Source organism: Artibeus jamaicensis, unplaced genomic scaffold (assembly GCF_021234435.1).
Source record: "Artibeus jamaicensis isolate MK-2021 breed Jamaican fruit bat unplaced genomic scaffold, CSHL_Jam_final contig_548, whole genome shotgun sequence".
NCBI lineage: Eukaryota > Metazoa > Chordata > Mammalia > Chiroptera > Phyllostomidae > Artibeus > Artibeus jamaicensis.
The window spans coordinates 17,657,996-17,682,242 of NW_026521883.1; the positions used below are offsets into that span (position 1 = coordinate 17,657,996).

The window sequence follows — 24,247 nt, forward strand, 5'->3', positions numbered from 1 at the left end:
GGGGACGCACGAAAGGCAACCATACATTGATATTTCTCTCCCTCTCTCCTTCCTTTCCCCTCTAAAAGATAAATAAATAAAATCTTAAAAAAAAAAGTTTGAGAGACAACTAGGAGCTCAGGCTATACTGATTCATGAGACCATTCTTTTAAGACTAAACTGTTTTATCTAAGGTGGAGAAACCAACACAGAGACTCAAGGAAAATGGTCTAAACACCAAATTTAACAAATGGTCTAGACACCAAAAGGTCTAAATTTACTTAATAGTTTTAGTTTCCGTGTGGTAGAGAAATTTCTGCAAGCATCTAGAAAGTTACTTCATAAATAATAATTTTTAAAAAGTGAATAAATGTTGCTCAAAGAAATACTCTAGTGCATCAATTAATCAATGGAGTAGTAGCAGAGAGAAGAGGTACTGACTACACATATAGATTTACTTTAATTTATTCATTAATTCAACCACAATATAATCCTGGTTATATACTAGTGTACAAACTAAAACAAATTTCTCTCCTAATGTTTACATTCTACAATTATAAATTTTTATCAACTTTGAATAAACAAAAACTTATAATGATTTTTCAAAGTCGTGGTTCATTCAATAAATTGTTTCAATATTTATATCAGTAATGCTGGAGCACTCTGAAAGATAAAAGTGAGTCTGATACATTTAAATAATTCATCCACATTCCACTGCCTCCAAAAGAAAACTAAAACTTGTTTTAACCTGACATGTCCTTCACAAATTGGGCTGTGCTTTCATCCTTTAGTTTAACAGAATATGTGATGGATGCTTTCTTAATAATGTAGACTTCCATTGCCATCTTCAGATTGTGATTCCACAGATTTGGAGCAGGGCTCGGAATCTGTAAACTCAGCTAGCAACCCATGCAACCCTGACTCCAGTGGCCTGAATTTTCTAATTTGTGAAACACTGTGCTAGTCCAACTCACCAACAATGTAGTCAGGGAAGCCTAAATGTGCTGACAGGTTGCGCAAGTAAAGATACAGGGCTGAATGGAAGTCTCACAAGTTCAATATCGGTAACCAAGACCATATCTCACTTTCCAAATGAGTTCACTTTAAAAAATTGGTTCAATTAAATAAGAAACAAAATAAAGTGATCCTTAATAAGCAAAAAAAAAATCTTTGGAATGTTCTCAAAATCTAAGCATGTATAATCATAAAACGTGAACTCCAAATACAGGGAAAGCTTTCAGGTTTTTTAGGACTAAGTTTCACAGAAAAAAGAGTGACTCTAAACTATAACATTAAAATCAATAAGAAAGAGGTAAATAAAGACATTTGCTTTTTAGTTTCTGTGCCATAGCTCATTGTTATACTTAGTAGACATAATTCAGAATTTATTTTTGCCATAATTAATGTATCTCCTTAAATACAGTTATAAAAAGGCAACTAAAATATTTACATGTCTGTCATAGTATATGATTAAAGATAAATCTAGGAAAGATTAATGATTTCATGATTTTTTTAAAGTTTATTTTATTGACTATGCTATTACAATTGCCCTAATTTTTTCTCCCCCTTATCTTCTTCCACCCTGCACCCCCACCATGCTCTAGTATTCTCACCCTCCCTTATTTCACATCCATGGGTCGTACATATAAGTTCTTTGGCTTCTCTATTTCCTATACTCTTCTGAACCTCCCCCTATCTATTTTATGCCTACCAATTATGCTTCTTATTCTCTGTACATTTCCCCCTTGCATTGGGCCCCTCCCCCTCCCCACTGATAACCTTTCATATGATCTCCATTTATGCGATTCTGTTCCTGTTCTAGTTGTTTGCTTAGTTTTTGTTTTTTAGGTTCAGTTGCTGATAGCTATGAGTTTGTTGTCATTTTAGTATTCATAGTTTTTGATCTTCTATTCGTTAGATAAGTCCCTTTAACATTCAGTATACTAAGGGCTTGGTGATGATGAACTCCTTTAACTCTACCTTGTCTGGGAAGCACTTTATCTGCCTTCCCATTCTGAATGATAGCTTTGCTGGATAGAGTAATCTTGGACGCAGGTCCTTGATTTCATGATTTTGAATCCTTCTTTCCAGCCCCTTCTTGTCTACAAGCTTTCTTTTGAGAAATCAGCTGATGGTCTTATGGAAACTCCTTTGTAGGAAACTCTCTCCTTTCCTTTTGCTGCTTTTCAGATTCTCTCATCATCTTTAATATTGGGTAACTTAATTATGATGTGTCTTGGTGTGTTCTTCCTTGAGTCCAACTTCTTTGGGACTCTGAGCTTCTTGGCTTCCTGGAAGTCTATTTCCTTTGCCAGGTTAGGGATGTTTTCCTTCATTATTTTTTTAAAATAAGTTTTCCATTTCTTGCTCTTCCTCTTCTCCTTCTGGCACCCCATGATTTGGATGTTGGAATGTTTAATGTTGTCCCAGAGGTTCCTCAGCCTCTCATCATTTTCTTTTTTTTGAATTCTTGTTTCTTCATTCTGTTCTGGTTAGATGTTTATTTTTTCCTTTTGTTCCAAATGGTTGATTTGAGTCCCAGTTTCCTTCCCTTCATTGATGGCTCCCTGTATAGTTTGCTTTATTTCACCTTGTGTAGCCTTCATTTCTTTCTTCATTTTGTTACTGAACTCAATTAATTCTGTGAGCATCCTGATTACCAGTGTTTTGAACTTTGCATCAGATAGGTTGTCTATCTCCTCACTGCTTAGCTTTTTTTCTAGAGTTTTGATCTGTTCTTTAATTTGGTCATATTTCTTTGCCTTGGCACACCTGTTATGTCGTAAGGAGGTGAGCCTTAGGTATTTGCCAGTGCAGGGCAATCCTCCTTGCTGCACTGTCTGTGGGGGAGGCATCAGTGAGAGAAAAATGCCACTTGCTCACTCTGCTATAGCCCTACTTTCTAACAAACTCTCCTGTGTGACAGAGTTTTTCCTGCCTTTGCAAACCCCACAGTATTTTACAAGGAGAGGTTTTGAATCTTCAGTTTAGCAGTCAGCTACCCTTCCTCACCCATGTGGTCTGCAGCCTTGCAGTTGATCGGCTGCCCACCTTCACCCCTCCTACTGATCTGGATGGATGCTTCTTTAACCCCTTGGTTGTCAGAATTCCTTGCAGTTTTATATTCTGGCAGTTCTGGTTGTTTATAATTTTTAAATTAGTTGTTATCCTGCATTTGGCTGTGTAAGGAAGCAAAGTGTTTCTACCTACACCTCCATCTTGGCTGGAAGGAGATGATTCCATGATTTTTTAATACAAATTTTTCTAGTCACATCCTGATTTCTGATATTTGGTAACTGTAAAAATTTCTTTGATTAAAATTAAAATCCTTTCAAACAACTTAGCATTTTTCAGTAGATTTTTGCTTTCTTTCAATGGTCATTTATCATATGGCCTGTCTAATCCCAAGAGTACAACCTTGAAACATGTATTGATCTTTCTATCTTTCGGAAATCTACTCTATTTGTAGGAGAGCTCCAAAGGATGATTGAGAAAACATATATTTCACAAAGCTACCCGGGATCAAGTGAGGACATGTCAAATATTAAAAAAGAAAATCAAGTCCTGGGTCATAAGAAAATAATAAAAGATTAAAGTCTCTACAGATGATTATGAGGAGACACTCTGGCCATCAGGCAGAAAGGGTGAATGTAAGGGTAAGGGGGAGCAGAAATTGTGGTTACATATCCAAGAGTGGACCACTTTTTCCACAAAGAAGAGGAATTTGGAGCAGGTAAAAATGGGCATTATGGGTGGAGTGATAGAGCAAAAAGGAAAAGGACTCATGGACCTGGACAACTGTGGTGATGACAGGGAGCACTGGAGTATAAGTAGGAGAAACGGTAAAAGAAAAAATACAATAAAAAAGAACAAAGAAGCACAAAAGGATAAAAACTTGGATACTTAAATTTAATTCTGTAATTGGAATTTCAACTGAGTTCACACATAAGCAAAATGCCCCAAACTGTCTTGACCAGTAGGGTCATAGAGAATGAGGAATAAGAAAACCAGTTCTCCATAGTAAATCTTCATGTTCTACTTCATAGCTGGTATGTTTCTGCTATCCCTGCTGTACATAGTATGTCAGATATCATGAATATGTCAGGATGCCCTTGCCATGAACCATACTGCAAGTGCTTGGTTGGCAGAAGCAGCTGCTTGTGTAGTTCTCAGTAGTGGGGATGAAATAAATCCCAAATGTGCACTATTAAAGGTGTATTGGAGCTTGGAAATTATCTAGTAATATGTCCTTATTTTATATATGAGGAAACTGAGACCTAGGGAAATGAAATAATTTGCCCAAGGTCTCATAGCTAGTAGCATTCTGATTAGTTGATGACTTTAGACAATTATAGAATCTGGTCTTCTGTAACAACCATGAATTTTAATTCATCTGCCTTGACTACTTGCTCATGATTTGTAATTTCTATGCATGGAGGAGTAGGTTTAGATCGTTATTTGAGAAAATGGAATTGTTCTATTTAATATTGCATCAAATTTGTTAAATCCAGGATACACAGCTATTTTGGAAGCAGATCATTTATTATTGAAAAGGTATATGTTTAATAGTAGTTTCTAACATGTCTTTAGTTTGGAATGGTGCATTTTTTCTTCTTTTGAGACAATGAATAGTTACAAAAGAAACCAGAGGAAATAAACACCTTTCTACATCAAGTAAAAATAAATTTTGGAAAATATTTGTCTCCACATCCAAAGAATCACACTCTATGGGGCTTGAACTAAAAATTTATATAATTGAATTGATATTTTCTGATAAAATAGAAAAACATTAGTTTGCACTATAGCTTAATTTTTAAAAAAATTGTCATTGTGTGAGAAGATAAGCCATGTTTCGGATGTTTTGTTCTTTAGCTTTAGTTGAATAAAGTCTATTTGTTTATAAAACAGTGTACTTACTGATTCAGGACAGGTGTGTAGGCAGTCTTATCCTCATCAATAATAGTGACCATCAGGGTAATAAGTTGGGGCCAAAAATCCAAATTCTTGGTGGTTGGTCCCTGCTCTTCCCGAGGAATGTCCTGTTTCTTACTCTGCTCACAAGGTCACATAACATGCAAAAGAAAAGGTTAAATGGCATGACTTTAGTTAGAAGTCACTGTCAAACAGGAGGATCAGAGAAAATTGTTATGAACAAATTAGCTAATGGGAGCCAAAGCTATTAAATTCAGATTTCCTTTATTCATTGACTGGAATGCCAAAGGATAAAGCCACCGTGGCCAGGCTTTAATTTCTAAATGCTTTGGCTTTGGAATGAATGCTTCTCTTCTTGTGACTAAAATCTTAGGACTTATTAGTGTGAAAATTATTTCTGTAATGGAGCTTCTCTGAAGGGGAAAGTCTGAATTCCTTCTATACAAAAGTGTGTGTGCATGTGTCTATGTGTATGTGTGTGAAAAACTTATCCTGCCTAAATATTTTATTCAAAGTCACATTGGCGGCAAGTGGGCAGAACTCAAGACTTCATGATTACCAAGTCAGTACTATCAAACCACAATAATATAAATGTTACATGAATGGCCCATTAACTCTCTCATTCCATCTACAAATGAACCTAACTAAAACTTTGGAAGTTTATTTTGTGTGTGTCTCTGTGTAAACCATGTTGAATCCTTCTCCATTTATCACACTGAATGAATTCTCCATCAAGATTAACAGAGTACAGTAACACTCATGACTGTTTCACATATAAACTTCATGATCAACACATACAATTCTTTCAAACATACCAATAAATTGTTCTGGTTATTCTGTTTGGTAGGTATTATTTTTAGAGCACTTCTTTTACATTTACTTTGTAAAATCAGGCAAAACTATAAAGGCAAGACAATTTTTACTCAAGTATACAAATAAATGGTAAGTACATGGCTTCCCAGACTATTTTTACTAAATTATTTACATGTTTTTTTCAAGACTATCTGAGAACTTAAATTTGTGGCTCAAGAAGTTCATGGGCTCTCTGATATAAAAGGTAGGTTAGATTATAATTGGCCCAACAAGTTGGCATATTTAACTGCCATATCTTATCTGAAAATCAGCTACCCTTTGGTATGCATAAAATGTTGTTTGCATGTCTTCTAATGCTGCCCAAGACAGGGAACCAGATTTGGATGAGTCATCACCCAATTACTTTCACTGAAGTTAGAGCACAGCCCAATGTTGAATACACTTACTATTAGAGACCTCCACACATAGACTGTAATGTACCTTTAAGAGCATGTAATTTCCCTAAGGTGCTATCAAGTGCTGTTCATTTATTTTTATGCTGAAAATGCAACAGATATTAAAAGTTGGAAAGCAAAATTAAAATAGTCAAAAAATTGGTGCCTGGCATAAATTACTTTGAAATTGCCAGAATGAACTATAAGCAGACTTCACAGGATCTTAAGAACCTTTCATGTCTGGGCCCCAAGAACCACTTGAACATCCTTGGCAGCCTTCCCTTCTTCATTTCTGGGGCACATCAAGGCATATCAGCAGATCTTTAAGAAGTAAAAGGCAGGAATGCAGTCTCAGAAATACTCAGCCTTACCTACTTTTAAGTTATATTTTCTATTACCATGTGTCTTTCTTTTGTGAACAGTACTTTATTATTGTCACAATAATGCAATCATTTACTTATTGCATGAGTTCAATAAAATTTCCTCTCCATGATGTGTTTAGATTTGGAGAGTCTGGTGACTTGTGAAGGTCGTAAATAAAATCAGTTCTGATGGTCACAGTGGACTATATTAGAATACTATCATTAATCATCATGATGTACGTGTAGCCAAACTATATGTCTAACTTATTTCAAGTAATGTAGTTAAATGAGAGAAAATGACTATAGATGATATAGTTAACATAACAGTCACTTATCATCATACTGCAAAGAGTGATATGGAAAGGAAGAAAGATTAAAGTATGAGGTTGAATATTCATTAATCCCAAAGTCCCTTAGCTGTCATATATTATACCTCCATTACTCTTTTTTTAAATGAAATTAGAGGATTATAGATAGCACCACTTTTTTTGCATCACATTCTCTATGTTGCGTCACAATAAACCAAATGGAATGCTGAATTATTAAATTTTTACATATCACACAGCAATGACATTAATCAATTTTCTTATTTTATTAGTGCATTTCAACAAACTATGTGTTCAAAATAATGGGGTACAATGATGTATATTAAAATATATACTTGGAGACTTCCAGCCAAGATGGAGGTGTAGGTGGAAACACTGTGCCTCCTCCCACAACCAAGTTCAAAGACAACAAAGTTTTAGTAACAAAAATGCAACCAAAACACAGAAAATTGAACTGTACAAAGTTCAACAACAATGAACCATTCAGCCAGACAGGTAAGAGGGACGGAGCCAGCAGCTGGTGGAGCAGGGTTTCCCAGGAAAAGGTGGCCAGCCGACCAAGATGTGCAGGTGGTGGTTGGCAGATTCCAGGTGTGGGGTAGCAACAGGCAGATTCAGTGAGGGTGCAAGGCGGATGGCTTACCACGGTCACACATTCCCGTGCAGATAAACCAGGCAGAGAAGAGAGCACTGACACAGACAGCGCAAACCACAGCCCCAGCACCAAGAAATAAAGCCTAAAAGCAACAATTGGGAAAACTTTTGGGGTCGAGTTGCTGGGAGAAGCTCCCAGACTCATAGAGAGTTCATTGGAGAGACCCACAGTCTCCTGGAGGGTGCACAAGCCCACACACCCGGGAGCTGGCACCAGAAGAGCCCAATTTGCTTGCAAGAAGCAGCAGAGTAGATTGAAATCCAAGAGAGAGCAGAACAGATGCCATTGTCCCTCTCTGACCCCGCCCCCAAATACAGCATCACAACCCAGAGACTGGGTCACCCCACCCTGGTAAACACCTAAGGCTCCGCCCATCATACATAATAGGCACAAACAGACCAAAGCATTACGGCTCAAGAAGAACACCTCAAAGCCCCAGAGCCAATACTTCTAAGTGACCAAGAGATAGCCAACATATCAGATGCACAGTTCAAAACACTGGTGATCAGCATGCTCACAGAACTGGTTGATTTTACTAACAAATTAGAGAAACAAATGAAGGCTAAACTAAGTGAAATGAAGGGAAATGCACAGCAAACCAATAGTGATGGAAAGGAAACTGAGACTCTAATCAATGGAGTGGACCAGAAGAAAGAAAAAAATGACCAAACAGAAAAGAATGAAGAAACAAGAATTCAAAAAAATGAGGAGAGGCTTAGGAACCTCCAGGACATCTTTAAACGTTCCAACATCTGAATTATTGGGGTACCAGAAGGGGAAGAGGAACTGCAAGAAGTGGAAAACTTATTTGAACAAATAATAAAGGAGAACTTCCCCAATCTGGCAAAGGCAATAGACTTCCAGGATGTCCAGGAAGCTCAGAGAGTCCCAAAGAAGTTGGACCCAAGAAGGAACACACCAATGCACATCATCATTACATTAGCCTAGATTAAAATGAAGGAGAGAATCCTAGAAGCAGCAAGAGATAAGGGGACTGTCACCTACAAAGGAATTCCCATCAGACTGTCAGCTGATTTCTCAAAAGAGACCTTACAGGCAAGAAGGGGCTGCAAAGAAGTATTCCAAGTCATGAAATCCAAAGACCTACAACCAAGATTGCTCTATCCAGCAAAGCTTTCATTTAGAATGGAAGGGCAGATAAAGTGCTTCCCAGGTAAGGTCAAATTCAAGGAGTTCATCATCACTAAGCCCTTATTATATGACATGTTAAAGGGACTTATCTAAGAAAAAGAAGATAAAAAAGATGAACAGTGAAAGGACAGCAAACTCACAATTGTTAACAACCACACCTAAAACAAAAGCAAACTAAAAGGACAGCTAGATCAGCAGCAGAATCATAGAAATGAAGATAATATGGAGGGTTAGCAACAGGGGTGTGGGAGGAGGAAATGGGGGAGAAGGTACAGAGAATAAGTAGCATAGATGGTAGGTAGAAAATAGACAGGGGGAGGGCATGAATAGTGTGGGAAATATAGAATCTAAAGAACTTATGATACACGGACATAAACTAAAGGGGGGAATGGTGGGGGAGGGGGTGTGCAAGGTGGAGGGGAATGAAGGGGGAATGGGACAACTGTAATGGCATAATCAATAAAATATATTAAAAAACAACCAAAAAGATTATTAAAATATATACCTGGTTTATTAAGAATTAAATTTTTCTAAGTAAGACTTTATTTACTCTCCTAGAAGTTGACTAGGGCATTTAACCTTATGGTTAAAAAAATTAAGATAATGGTAGTAGGAGTTTTAAAAGCTAATAAATATGTTAATATGTACTGAAATCCTTTTAAATTAATACTCATAATAAAACTATATTTTATGATATGTTTACATAATATACAACTATAACATAATTATACATGTAATAACAAAAACCAAAATCCAATAAACCGATAAAACTATGACTTAGTAGATCACTAATTATGGTCATCATTATTATAGTGACTAAAATATACTTTATTGAAGAAAGAAAGTTAAAAGAACATCCATGACACTATAATGAGGAGAGGATTTTTTGAAAGTGGAAAGTTGTCAGAGTCAGCCGAAAAAAGCATCCAATAGGCATATTTACAAATAATACTTTCCTACAAAAACACAGCTTATACAGACACACTGATAAAATGTACACTCTACCTTCATAATTTCAAATAACAAAATACGAAGATATTTCATCAAGAAGAGCTCAACATGTAGAGAGAACTATTACGTGCAACAAAACAGAAGAGTTGAAGTAATAGACGATATCTTCATGGCAGTGAGACTTAGGCAACACTCCTAGAACTGCTATACTTCCGTGGCATTCATATGTAATTTTGAAACTGTCCTCTAAAGAGCTGGCCAGCCAAAGTTTGTGGGGAGATATTTGGTAAAGGAATACAAAGATGCACATTTAAATGTGAAAGCACATCACATACATATGTGGGGATTTGCTAATAATATTAGACTACAAGGTCTTGATAAGGTAAAGTTAAATAAGTTATTTCCAGACTTCTTTAAGTAACATGTTAATGTGCCTAGTAATTCTCTAACTACTAAAAGCCTTCTCAAGCTTCAGTGTGCATCAGTATCTCTGGGAAGGCTTGCTAAATTATAGATCAGTAAACCCTATAAGCAGAGTTCCTGATGCAGTAGGTCTAGCATGAGGCTTGAGACTATGCATGTACAATGAAGTTTCAAATAATTCTGCTGCCGCTAGTTCAGGGACTAGACTGAAGACCATTGCTCTGAGAGCCAACATTAGAACACTAGGTTCTCAAATGTATTTGCACTTGATAAACCCTCTACTCCCCTCCTCTTTTAGACAACCCCACCTTGTAAAATTTTGCACAGAATAAATGTGCCTCTGAAAATACTTTGGGGAAAAAGGCTCTGGAGATAGATGCCATCAAATCCTGAAGTAACTTTTGTTTCATGTTAAGGAATTTGCATTTAAATCAAACTTGATAAGGCCCATTAAATGATTTAAACATGGAAGTTTTTAATTATGTTTGCTTTTTTAATGACTTGGCAGTAGCAGTAAGTTTAATAAAATTAAATTTATAAAAGAGTCAAGTAAAATTGATACAACTAATCACCTAGTTGGCAAGAAAGAAGAGAGAAAAACCAAGTGGAACTATCCAGAATGTAATTAGGCAGGTTTGTCTGGAGTTCAAAAGCATTCTGAATTATTGATATAGATTTAAAAAGTTCCAGGATATAAATGGTAGCTGAAATTATGTAGTAAATAAGATTACTCAAAGAGACGCCAGAGGCCCAAGCTTGGGGAAAATTTTAACAAGGAGAAAGAATACAATTTTATTAACAAGAGGCATTAGATGGGGGAATTAAGCCTTTGTTGAAACAGAGAGAGTGGGATCTCGTGTGTATGTGGGAAGACTAGCCTCAAATATAAATAAAAAACATGTTTTCCCTGGAGTCAGATGATAAAAATGCTAGGAATTTCTACCCAGAGAGAAGAGCAGGGGTAAGTAGTGAGGGTTTGAAACAGGTCCTTCCAGCAATAGGAGAGAGCCTGGAGTGGAACCCTCAGCGGCCCTGCCAGGTCTCTCGTTAGCTTTGCTGAGAGTGGCTCCCTGAACGTCTGGTGACACTGCTGGGGATCATCATGAGTTCCCTCCATTGCTGGATTTAAATGTCAAGAAAACAGAATGTGGATTTGCTACTGGAGTGCAATGAAAGTAGGGAAGAAGACAGATTTGAGTGTTTGACAAGAAGGTTGAAGTGCTAGAACAAATATTTATTTTAGTTCTGAGGAAGAAAGAAAAAAATGGAAGGGAAGGTAGAGAAATGGATCTAGACAGGGTAGGGAGTAAGAAAGACAGAAATGGTGTTTAGGTATTTGGACTATGGCAGTGGGTGGCAGGGAAAGAAATTAGGGGAGGGCCTCCAGAGCTGAGGTCTAGAAGAGCCAGGGAAAATGATACCTGAGGTAAGATAATGAAGCTGTTGTTATCTCTGAAAATAACCTACAGAATTTATGCATATATAAGTAGGTGACTGCTACAATGTTCATAGGAAGATAATTTTGGTTCAAGGCAGGTAAGCAACAATTGAAGTTTTGACAACAAAGTTTATAAATGCTAGAGATTTGGAAAATCAGGATGCTGTGGCCCTAAAGACACAAAAATAAAATAAAAAGACGTGTGTCTGAATATCTAACAAGAGATAAGCTTAAAATATAACAAAAAGACTGAGAAGATAAATTAACATTAATTGTTAACTAGGTATCTCATATATGTTTGCAACTTCCTTTGACTCTGAGTTGGCTGTATACCTCCTCACATTTCTGAGATAAGGCAGTCTTAGCCCTGGCAGCCTAATAGCTTAGAAAAATGGAAACTCTATCAATAGTTTCAGAAACAGATCATAAAGTTTCAGATGCTTAGCAGATCTGAGATCCCTGTGAAGAGTGATGTGGACAGATTTTTCGCCAGGAGAAGAATGGACATTTATACTGCCCTATACCTAGACAGGATCAGACAGAATTTCCCTAGGTGTTCTTCCTGTAGCCCAGGGCAACCAATTGAAACTAATGATGTCAGTGGAGCTATCCTTTCTGCTCTCTCCCAGACATTGCTGCCTTCCCTTAACAGTCTAATAATACTTTCACCACCTCCAAAGCAGTAACAGGGGCATCTTTTCAACTCATTGTGTATTGAATCCTCACAACAAACTATTAGTCTTGAAGACTGGATACACAAACAGTGGACAGACCACATACGACAGAAATCTGACCCACAATCTTTGTGGCAACTAGTTTAGGAAGCCAAACTACAGCTTCTATAGCAGTCAGTGGGGAATGGCAGCAACTGGTTAATCCAACAGTTTCCTCGGATTTTTTCCTCACTTTCGACTTGATCAACCAGAACAAGCCAAATATGCTTCCCAATCCAACCACATAGAATGTCCTTCTCATGAGCTGACTCCTAGTTTCCCCACGCAAACAAGGTCCAATCATTTCAGGCCTGATGCCTTCCCTGCTCTCTGCTCTAAAGCTTTCCCCCTTTTCTGCCTTTGAGTCTGCCAAATAAAGGTAATGCTTGCTGCCTTCCTTGTTATAGCAAGACCTGAACAATTAGCCTGTTTGTTCTTATTTGAGTGGTCTTCGTTCATCTCCAAATATCAAAGCCAAATATTAAAACCCTCATTTCAGAAACTGAGTCACCTTAATTCCCAGCCAACTTCTTAACTGAAAATGAGCATGTAGACCACACTTAAAAACACCTATTTTGTTGTTTATATTCTCAACTCTAAGAGAGTTGGTTATAAAGGTTATAGACACATTACAGCCATTACTTCCCACTAATAATATTGAGCTGATTTTTTTTCCTGAGATCTTGAATGGGAAGAAAAACTGTCAGAGAATAAAGTTATTGATGCTTATATAAAGTCCCTACAGACTTCCTAAATTCTTGAGACAGACACAACTTCTCTGCACATACTGGCAGTGTGGGAGCTATAGGCACAATCCGTGTGTTCTCCCACCCCCAGTTTTAGAGCTTTCCTAATTGACATTGTAACCCGTTCCCAAAAGTTCCTACTAAAGTTATGAGTTAATCCTTACTGTTCATCTCATCACCGCTTCTTCACCTATTTCTCCCAACTAGCATTTGTTAAATTCCACTCAATGTTAGCCAGTGTGAATGGTCAGATGTGAATATAATAGGAGGATCTAGAGAGTGCAGCTCCGAGCTCTCCAGACTCCTTAGTCTGCTTGCCCAAATACAAAACCATCAGGATACTATAGTGTCCATAATGACTTTACTAAAATTGCTTATCCTGGTAATTTCAGAGGCTAAATTTTGTTTGACTGATTACACTTAAGCAAAATGATATGAGTCCCTGATCAACATGTGAAGGTGTAGACAGGAAGTAAAAAAGAAGCAGGATATGGAAGGTTTTCACAGATGCTTCCACAAAGAGGAAAAAAATAACAGAGGAAAAACAGGTTTTTTAGAGCTGTATTAACTTTTTGTGAGTGATTTGATCTCCATGCCAGGGAGTTCTACAACTCAGACAAAGACTGTTGGGAGGCAAGATAGAGAGAAGTTAGGGAAAACTCGCACAGGGCAGAATGAGGAAGTAAGAGAGGACATCTCGGACCAACAAGCTGCTGGGCCCTCTCACCAGAGCCCCCACCTCCATGCCTGAGCAAAGGAAACACGGATGGCAGGAGACTCTGTGGGAGTCCCAGAAGCCAACGACACAGACTGGCTAAAACCATATCAAGTTGGAGAAAAAACGGACACCAGAGACCAACTGCAAAATTCATTATACCATCATTAAATGAAAACTGACAACACAAGGAGAAGGGGGGCTAATCGGGGGAGAAATACCACACCATTGCTGGAGCTGACCACATTAAGAAAAAGATCCCCTCCTAACCCGGAGGCGAAGACTGAATTCAGTGCCGCAAAGTTCAGGAGCAATCTTTAGAAGCACGTAAAATCCCAAGAACTGACTGCCTTAGGGTGCAACTCACTCACTAGTGAGCCCATGTCCACTTCAATGTGTACATTAGCTTCTAGCACAGCAGCACGTCCTTGCCTCTTCATCTCTACCTGAATAAAACTTACTTCTGCTCTCACTTGGACTCTCACTCAGACTCATCCTAGTCTTCTTTTCTGTGCAAGTCACGGGCCTGAAGTTTGCTTGACCATGCAGGGGCGGGGCCAGCCTAAGATACAGCACCCATCTGGTGACAACTGGGCCGAATTCCAGGGCCTGGCCTGAGGAGACTATCCACAGGCAAGACAAGAGGAAGAACTATGAAAGTTAAAATCAAATCATAAGTAAATGCAAATCTTTATGTCTCTCTTCTTCTCAGCTTTTGCCCAGAGTGCATAGACCTACCCACAATGCTCTACTTCTTTCCTTTGTTTTTTAATCATGGTGTAAGACTGAAAGGCTACAGACCATGCTTATTACAATTTATACATTCTGTTGATGAGGAAAATGAGGCTGACGAGTGGTCCAGCCAAGTTTATGTATAGTCATAAAGGTCAGACCTTGAAATGTTAATGTCGATTTATTTGATTCTAAAACCTACTTCATTTTACCTCCTCCCGTCCCCTAAAGTTAAAAAAAAAATACTTCAGGTAAACAGAAGAATACAGAGTTGGATTTCATTTGCAAGGCATGCGGAAGAAAATTAAGTTAGAGATAAATTGGGTTTATGACCCCTCCTCCTAAAGAGTTTGAGAACTGTTACTAAATAAAATCATTTGCATTTTTCATCAATGACCAAAGAAATCTGCTTATATATCTTAACGCCTTGTATAAATAAAGTACCCTTTTTAAGGTGGTGACAATATTTTGTTACTTTTTTTTGAAATTTTTTGCCTCTGGCAATGTTAAGTCCACAGCTTACTTGGACCATCTATAAGTTTAACACCTTTGATTTAGCTACAAAGAAAGGTGGTTTTCAGTATTCATCTTTTTTCCCATTATTAATCTTTAATGCCACTGTCAAAGATGCCTTTTTCACTCACCAAATTTTACTGACATACAGTAAGTTACTTCACTTTTGGGGGGAGATTTGGGGAAGCTTGGCTGAATGAGACTGATGCCTGGATTCTCTAATGAACTTGAACTTAATGAATAGACCTTAGTATTCTGGGTATGCCATGCATACATTTAAGTTTAATTTCATTACAGATGAAGTTGTGCTAACTTTGTGTCTTCAGAACACTGAGGCAGTCTATACTCTGATTGCCATGATTACTGTATAACTGTCATTTAAAATCCATATGTTAGAATATTTTACTTTTATTACAGCAAAGTACTTAAAGAACCTTTACTCAACTTTTTCAGCTTCAATAAGTGAGGTATCTGGACAATGCCCAAGTGTGTGTGTGGGTTTTTTTCAAGATTTTATTTATTTTTATTTTCAAACAGAAGGGAAGGGAGGGAGAAAGACAGAAACATCAGTGTGTGGTTGCCTCTCACATGGCCCCCACTGGGGACCTGGTCTGCAACCCAGGCATGTGCTCTGACTGGGAATCGAACTGGCAACCCTTTGGTTCACAGCCCACGCTCAATCCACTGAGCTATACCAGCCAGGGCCCAAGTGCATTTTAAAGTGTGTGGACACTTTACCAGGGGTGTCTAACCTCCGGCCCATGAGCCGCATGCGGCCCAGGATGGCTGTGGATGTGGCCCAACACAAAATTGTAAATTTACTTAAAACATTATGAGATTTTTATGTGATTATGTGTTGCAGTATATTTGATGTGCAGCCCAAGACAATTCTTCTTCTTCCATTGTGGCGCAGAGATGCCAAAAGGTTGGATACCCCTGCTCTAAATAGTTTTAGCAGCACTAAATGGTTCCTTGAATATGAAGAGACTGTCAATGGTTAAGTGATGTGTGTGTATGTGTGTGTATATAGATAGATAGATAGATAGATCTCCATAACTGTAAGTTGTCATAACTCTGAATGTGGACTTTAAATATACAAATTACCTAATAACATAGTATAATAGAAACATTATGCTAAACATAGAATCAGAAACTTAACATTTTGTTCTCAGCTTACCATTAACTTAAGGAATTGATTTCTTCAACTTTGGATACTTAATATTGAAATAGAAATATGCACACCTAATCCTATGTTTCTGATAATTCTTGCAAAGCATATAAGTTGAATATCTTAAATAAGAGACATTTATTATTATATTATCACAGTAGGGGAATCCTCATCTTTTATTAAATTTATAGCATATGCTCTGTAATTTGCAAGGTTTTTGCTAGATTCCAAAGAGAGATGCATAAGAAATTTTTAAAAAATATAAAACATTACTATTTTAATGGATCAACTAATAGTTTTGACCTTTTCTTTTTACATCTAACAGTCATTTATATCCATTTAAGATATCACATCTTTAAAAGAACTAATAGTCCTTAGACTGAACTCAGGAGTATCGTGGTAGCTGATTTAAATACATAATGGGTGTGGTAGAGAAAGAGATTAGGAGATAAATTGGATTTATCTTGTGTGGTCAAGAAAATAAAGCCTGTATTTGTGAATAAAGTTTTCAAGAGAAGAGTTTAGCACAATATAAGAAAAAAATTTTAAGTATCAGACCTGAGCAAATGTTACAAATCTGCAAACATTTAGAGGTGCACATGATTTCCTTCGCCTGTGCTGTATCTAAAGAATGGCCACATGTCCTGAGCTGCTTTTTCTTTTTTTTAAAAAGATTTTACTTATTTATCTTTAGAGGGGAAGGGAAGGAGAGAGGGAGAGAAATATCCATGTATGGTTGCCTCTCGTGCGTCCCCTACTGGGAACTGGCCTGCAACCCAGGCATGTGCCCTGACTGGGAGTTGAACCAGGATCGTCAGGTTCACAGGCCCGCACTCAATCCACTGAGCTACACCAGTCAGGGCTGAGTTGCTTTTTTATACGCTTTCTATGATTATATGCCTATAACTAAATTAGTAGAGGTAAAAACACAATCCGTAAGTTTTGATCACCTGACAGGATATTGATTGAAAATATATGATTGTTGGTCTTTTTTACATCTTTATTCAGGTACAATTGATACACAAAACCTGCATATATTTAATGTATACAGTTTGATGGGACTGGAGATATGCATACATCCATGATGCCGCCACCAAAACTAGATAATAAACCTAATCATCACACCCCAAAGCTTCCTTGTGTCCCTTTGCTTTCCTACTGCCCCCCATGGTAAGAATTTAATACGAGATCTACCCTCTTAACACATTTTTAAATGTGTAACACAGCAGTGTTAACTATAAAGTCTGTGCAGCACAGCAGATCTCTAGAATTTATGTTGCACACCTGTAACTTTATACCCACTAAACATGTGGGTTCTCCTTTAAAGGCTAAAACACATTGTGGCAGAAACGGGACAGCTGTTCTCCAGATCTGTTTCTGCTTTTCCTGCAGTATGCAGCTAGACTATTGTGGAAGACTTAATGGTGATCCTTCCACTAAGAGGTATGTCTATATCTTCTTCCCTTGAGTATGGGTGACTTTGATCAATAAAAGATGGTAGAAGTGACATATGTCTCTTTCTAGGCTGAGGTTTTAAGAGAATGGTCATTCTCAATGCCAGTTACTGGTACCATTTGCCCTTAAAATCCAGCCACTAAGCTGTGAGGATGTCCAAGTAGCCCCGTGGAGAGGTTTGTGTGGAGCAGAACAGACAGTTCAGGTGTCGTTCTCACCAGCAAGTCTTCTGATTTCACTAGCAATCGCCTTGAAGCCCTTGTAGATTTTTGCCTACCACCACTTGATCCCAAATATGTTACATGTTTAGCACACCATACTAGATAATAAAAACAACTGTATTACCTTCAAATGCTTGACAATCATTATGAGAAAAGTGAGGATAGTGAAGTTTTACATTTTAATGGAGATTGATATTTTAATTTTAAGCTTATGTCAGTGTTTTTTTCAAAATTTAGATTTTTTTATATCTATAAAACAGTTAGACACGTACACCTTATCCACGTGCTAAGGTGGAGACTCATTAAAAACCAAAAGCCAGAAAGTTGTAAATAGTCTTTAGGATGCCTTCTTAGTATCTGAAGTCTATAAATAAAAACATGACGAGATGTCAGCTTATGAGTCTAAATGATCAACTAGAAAACACGGTGTTGTCCAAAGTAGACAGAAAATCAAGATGCAGTCAGGGGAAATATGTGGAGGATTAGCATCGGGAAGGTACCTTGGATGTTGTCATGATGCGAAATAACTGTCAGGCTGTTCCGAGTCAGAGAACTTAAGAGTTAAAAGAAGCTGTAAAGATTTCAAGTCCTGTTCTTCTCTAGACTTAGTGATAAGTAAGCAAACGTTATTTGTACGCCTAAATGTTGCATTATAAGTAATTTATGGATTTTTATGTAATGAACTAAATCACTTGAGAGTCATTAAGGCGCCACAATTTATGTCAGACTTCGCAAACACTGAAAGTCACCAGGGCCTTGCTTTCCTAAAACTGAGTGTTTCTCAGTGTTCACCAGCCACGCTAAATGTGGTCAGTAAACAGAATGGGTCAGTTCGCTTCCATCACTTCCTGAATAGGTGCGGCAAGCCACCATACATTTTCTTTCTTTGTTTTGTTTTTGTTGTTTTAATATGTGTGTAGAGAAAGATACACCACTTAATGTGGCACCAAGCAAATACTAAGAGTTATAGAAATGTGGAGTGTTAGCTCCTAGCAGTGGCACAACACGTCAGTGATCGCGGCACAGAACAACTCAACAACTGGTAGTAGGTACAGCCAATGAGCTCATAAGAAACATTGTTGCCTATTATTTCTCACCTCCCCCCAAAAACCCCAAGAGGACAGAACATAGCCAGCACCAAGTGAGGCTCTCTGACTAACCCAAAGATTCCAATACGATCAACGCCCATGTTTCTGAAATGTGGTCAGAAATGCTAAGACGTATAACTAGCAGAACACAGATGGGTCCTGGCCTCCTTTTGTTCTCTTCATTTCCCCTTTTAGGCATGTGAATCAACTAATCTGAGTGCTGCTTTTCATCATTGTTTATCTACTCATTAGTAAAATAATAAATTAGTAAAATTGTCATAAACAAAAGAAATAGAAAAGGAGAACCTAAGGATCTTTCCAAATAGACTACTAATTTGCAAATAACCAATAAGAGGCTGTGCTTTCTTCTACTCTATCATAAATTTTACAGGTGATAATACTTATATAGAATTTCCTTCTGGATTTATCGATTTATTGGGTAAACATAAAATTTGTGGTACATCTAAAAAATTATATGGCTTCTGATTAATGTCTGAATCATTACTTATGAGTTTAGTATGGCATAGGGAACAGTGATCTAAACAGTCAACGACCAATTTAGCTGTAAATGTGGCTGTTATTCTAGATCGCAATTAGCAAGCAGAGAAAGAACAAGGTTTTGGTAAAGGCAATATTTTGTTGAGGGAGGAAAATTTCCAAATTAACCTTACACCAAATAATGGCAGTACAAAACTACCAACATTAAAATAAAAATGTTATACCTTACCATTTAACTAGACACCAGCATTGAAAATTCACCTTTTCTCTGGCTAACAATCCTTTAATGTACAAAATCTATTTCTGTAATTTACTTGTGGATATAAAAACATGAAGTTTTTTAACTTTATTAATAGTGGTGACCAGACAAAATTTATTTTTTCTTCATTTTTACTGCTAGGAGGTCTTTATAAAGTATATTTAAACAAATCATTTCTTTATAGAAGAGATGATTCTAATGGTTCTTCCTTTATTAACTATAAAACTATGTAAACTATATGTATAGTTAATATAAACTATATAAATAAACTATATATAGTTACTATGTTTATATCTAGTTTTACTATATAGTAAAACTAGATTAAACTATATACATAAACTATAGTGAAATGAATCTACAGTTCTTGAACATAGTATTGAAGTTATACTGATTTATTCATTCTCTAGACTCCTCAGCCTTAATACTAAGCAAAAGGATGATACTGAAAGCAGTACTTAGCAAGCACATACTCTGTTTCAGTTACTAAAACCAGCACTTTGCAGCATATTTTAGACACTTATGACAATTGCTCACTTAATTATTGACCTAGATCTACTATGTGCAAAAAAAGGTCAAATTTTTCTTGCAGGATAAATTATCTTTATTTGGTGCAAATTCTAGGCATATAGAAGGCACTCTTTAAGTAATTATTAAGAAAATAAACATGAATTACATGTTATATTACCATGTTGTGGAGCAGAGAGAGGAATGGAAGCTTAGGAAACATAAATACTAACTGATTCAGTCGTACTGCTTATTCACTATTTAAACCCAATTTTATTAGAAGTGAAAATGCAAAAAAAAGCACTAGGAGTCACTTCAAAAAGTAGATATCATCAATTATAGAAAGAAGGTCTGATATTTAAGAAGTTATCAACAAAAGGGGGGAAGGGATGGGATAAGAAAAAACATGTCTTGCTTCCCATTATAGCAGAAAGGCCATTTGTTAGATCTGTGAAAAATCCATTCTATAGATGACGTGGTTCTTGAATGTAAAGTAATGGTGTCCCAGGGCCAACTGTGCCTTAGGAGGGGTCTGACAACATGAGGCAAAATGTCATGTGAGAAACTCTTGTTAATAGTCACTGAAATGCAGGGTTGGGACTTGGTTAAAGCAAGTGAGATGCCGTGAGTGTAAACTTTGAGAGACAACCCTATACTCGCACAGTTCAGGAGTTTTATTCTAGTGGACCCTGGTCCTTGCCCAGCTATTATATTATAGCACAGTGTGAATTTCAACAGTTGCTTTGAATTCCAGAGCTGTGTTTTCCAATATGGTAGCCAGCAGCCAAATGCACCCAGTTAAATTTAAATAAAATTTTGTTCCTTGATTGTTCTAGCCACAATAGCTATAATTTGTATTTTGCATTTTCTCTCTAGAAACTTTGAAATATTGATTTTGCATTGATTGGTTATATTAGTATTTGTTAAGCAGATATCCTGTCCAGGGCACTGAGTGCAAGAGAGGGGAGAGGAAGAAAGGAGTTCTTATGTGTGTAATAGTTTCAGTCTTTCCTCTAAAGGGCCTTGGTGTAACAGGTGAGCTAAGACAGTAACAGTAGGAAGTGGAACAAATTTCCAAATAGGAGTTAAGAGTGGGGAGAAATTATTTAATGTTAGAGCTGTCAGGAAAGAAGTCTTTATTAAAAAGGTGATATTTAAATGGAGCCTTTAGAGATAGGTAGGGTTTGGAAAAGTGAACACAGGAGTAGGAGAGCTACATAAAAAAGTCAAGAGAGGGGGAAAATGAGAGCCGTATCTGGGAGGAACTCTTGGGTTTGCTTGGACTATAATGTATGTGGGAGTTGGCATACATCGTGTTTTGTTGGTACTTTCTGTTCTGATAACTTTTAAGAAAAAGTTTTTATTATAAATAGACTTTTAATATAAATAAAGTTAATAACTTTCATGTCATTAACAGCTGATCTTATGCATAGTTAAATTCTATGGATTGTAAAGTCACTTTTCCCTTATGACATGAGAAGATAGCAGTGTTAGAACCCAATAATTCCTACGTGACTGTACTTTTGGGAATAGTGTCCTGCTTTGTTTTATAGGAATGTTAGTGTCTTATAGCCCTTAATGACTGGATGTATGAGGTCTGTCTGGAAAAACTCCAGCCATTGTTAATATAACAAGAATAGTTTATGTGACATTGATGTAACCTGGCAGCCAAGGAGAGTGGACTGGAGTGCACATGTGTGAACAATGATGACTTTACTGTACTAGTCAGTGGGGGTGGTAGATGCCATTGAGTGACCATGTGTTTACATGTGGCCATTACATTCAAAATGACTGAGAGAGTAATCAATCTGCATCAAGTTTTGTATTAAGCTTGAACATTCCTCCTTGGAAACTATTTGGATGATTCAGAAGGCCATAGCTATGGGCAACTGGTAATTGGCAGCTTCATCATGACAATGAGCCTGCTCATTCATCACATCTCATGCAGAGTTTTTTTGCAAAACATCAAATGACCCAGGTGACTCAGCTCCCTTACAGCACACATTTGGCACCCTGCGACTTCTGGCTTTTCCCAAACCTAAAATCACCTTTGAAAGGGAAGAGATTTCAGACCATTGATGAGATTCTAGAAAATATGACAGGCAGCGGATAGCAATTGGGAGAACTGTGTGAGGTCCCAAGGTGTCTACTTTGAAGGGGACTGAAGCATCATTGTCCTATGTACAATGTTTCTTGTGTCTTATAGCTTCTTCAACAAATGTCTCTATTTTTCAGAGTACATGACTGGATATTTTTTGGACAGACCTCATATTACATGCATATAATCAAGGGCTGTCCAAGTATGCTTTACAGACAGGTTAGCCATGTTTTAGAAAAATGAAGAAAAATGACTTATATGAATTTTCTTCAAAGTATGTTTGAAAACGCAGGCACATTGCTATAGTGAAGCGCCATCTGTTTTCAAGATGATGTTTAATAGAAATTTCACAGAGATTTCTCTTCATCATTGTCAGACGTGTTTCTTTTAGCAAGCTTAAATTACAATTATTGCCAGAATCCTGGGTCAAACAGCTAAGCATTTTCAAAACAATTAAGAGAGAATATTTATAACATCTGTACAGAAACCTCATAGAACCAAGATATCAAAAAAACAAAATACTATGGTTACCAGTATGGATATGTCTGTGTCTGTATGTATATTAATAAAATATAATGTTTTCAGACAAAAATGACTTTTATCTCATGAATCTGATTTTGGGCTGGAAGATGTATGTCAGGAAAAATACAAAGCATGATTCAAATCCACATTTGCAGAGCTGTAAGTAAATCTGGAAGGGCTGAACATAAGTACTCTAAGCTGCCAGGTTCTTTATTATATTTTGCCATATTATAAGGTAAAATCTATTATATTGCAGGTAGATATATCAACAAAATTATATGTAGATGAAATATCAGTAATTAATTCTGAATAATAGAATAATAATAATAAAATATCATAATATTATCTCATAAAAATGACTGTAAAATAAAACTAAGGTCTTTTTACCTGAGGAGAGATGCTTAATATTAAAGGGAACCATTAATAACAATAGCAAATAAAGTGACACATGGAGGCAATGTCCCAAATTGCTTTTCTTCAATGGAACAACTTAACAAATTCTCTTAAACACTTTTACTTAAAGTGCTGCAAAGGTCAAAAATGTTAACATAATTCTAAATATCTTCAAAATGTGAAATTGAAACTGATTTATTTTCTATTTCCTTTAAAAATCCTATGAAATTTTTAGAACCGAAGAAGACAGATAGGTTGGAGAGACGTACAGTTCTAATATGTTTCTATAATGTTTAAAAATGGGGCTGGCCCTATCTGGTGTGGCTCAGTGGATTGGGCGCAGGCCTGTGAAGCAAAGAGTCACTGGTTCGATTCCCAGTCGGGGCACATGCCTGACTTGTGAGCCAAGTCCCCAGGAGGGGACACATGAGAGGCAACCACACACTGATGTTTCTCTCCATCTCTTTCTCCTTCCCTTCCCCTCTCTCTAAATAAATAAATAAATAAATAAAATACTTTTAAAAATGGCATTGCTTCTGGGGGTCAAGTGTTGGGGAGGCACAGCACGAGGAGGGAGCCTATAATGGGGGAGTCAAGAGTTGAAAAATTTTAGTTTAAGGTAATAACAAGCCTAGTAATTAATGCATGCAAAAAGCTACTGTTTCAGGAACTGCAGGTATGGCCCACCCAGACTCCAGGAGACCACAAGCAATTGACCTTTGTGCTCCAGAAGAGACTATAGCAATCGAGGTGGTATCCAAACCACTGTGTTCCAGGGAGAGACAGGTCCACTGCCCAGGACACAGATGAAGAAAATGACTGGTCAGTGGATGAGAGGATGTTAGGGAAGTTGCCAGACTGCAGCTTGTGTCTAATTAACCTCTTTCCTGAATTCCCCTTACCTACCCATTTGCCCCCTTATGAAAAAGGCTGGCTTGAAAGGAAATGTAGGATGGTGTGTTAGGGTACAAACCCATCCTCTTCTCAGATCGTAGGCCATCTGAATAAAGTGCCCAGAACGAGTCAGTCCCTGTCTCTGCTTATTGGGTCTGGTTGGTGACGGGCAGCACAGATGCCGTTTTTTTCCAGTTGCACTAGGAATACTATCACACGAGTACTGAGCAGAAAGACTCAGACTCCTCTTCCACAGGGCTAAG

General features: G+C 37.3%; 1 protein-coding gene across 2 annotated transcripts in view; it reads right to left on the reverse strand.

Annotated features, from left to right (window-relative positions):
- UNC13C (unc-13 homolog C) overlaps positions 1-24,247 on the reverse strand; it is a 491,690-nt gene that overhangs the window by 187,630 nt on the left and 279,813 nt on the right. For both annotated transcript variants that reach the window (XM_053670097.1, XM_053670096.1), the window contains one exon: positions 4,897-5,030. In XM_053670097.1, coding sequence (XP_053526072.1) covers positions 4,897-5,030 — 134 coding nt within the window. The remainder of the gene's footprint in view (positions 1-4,896; positions 5,031-24,247) is intronic.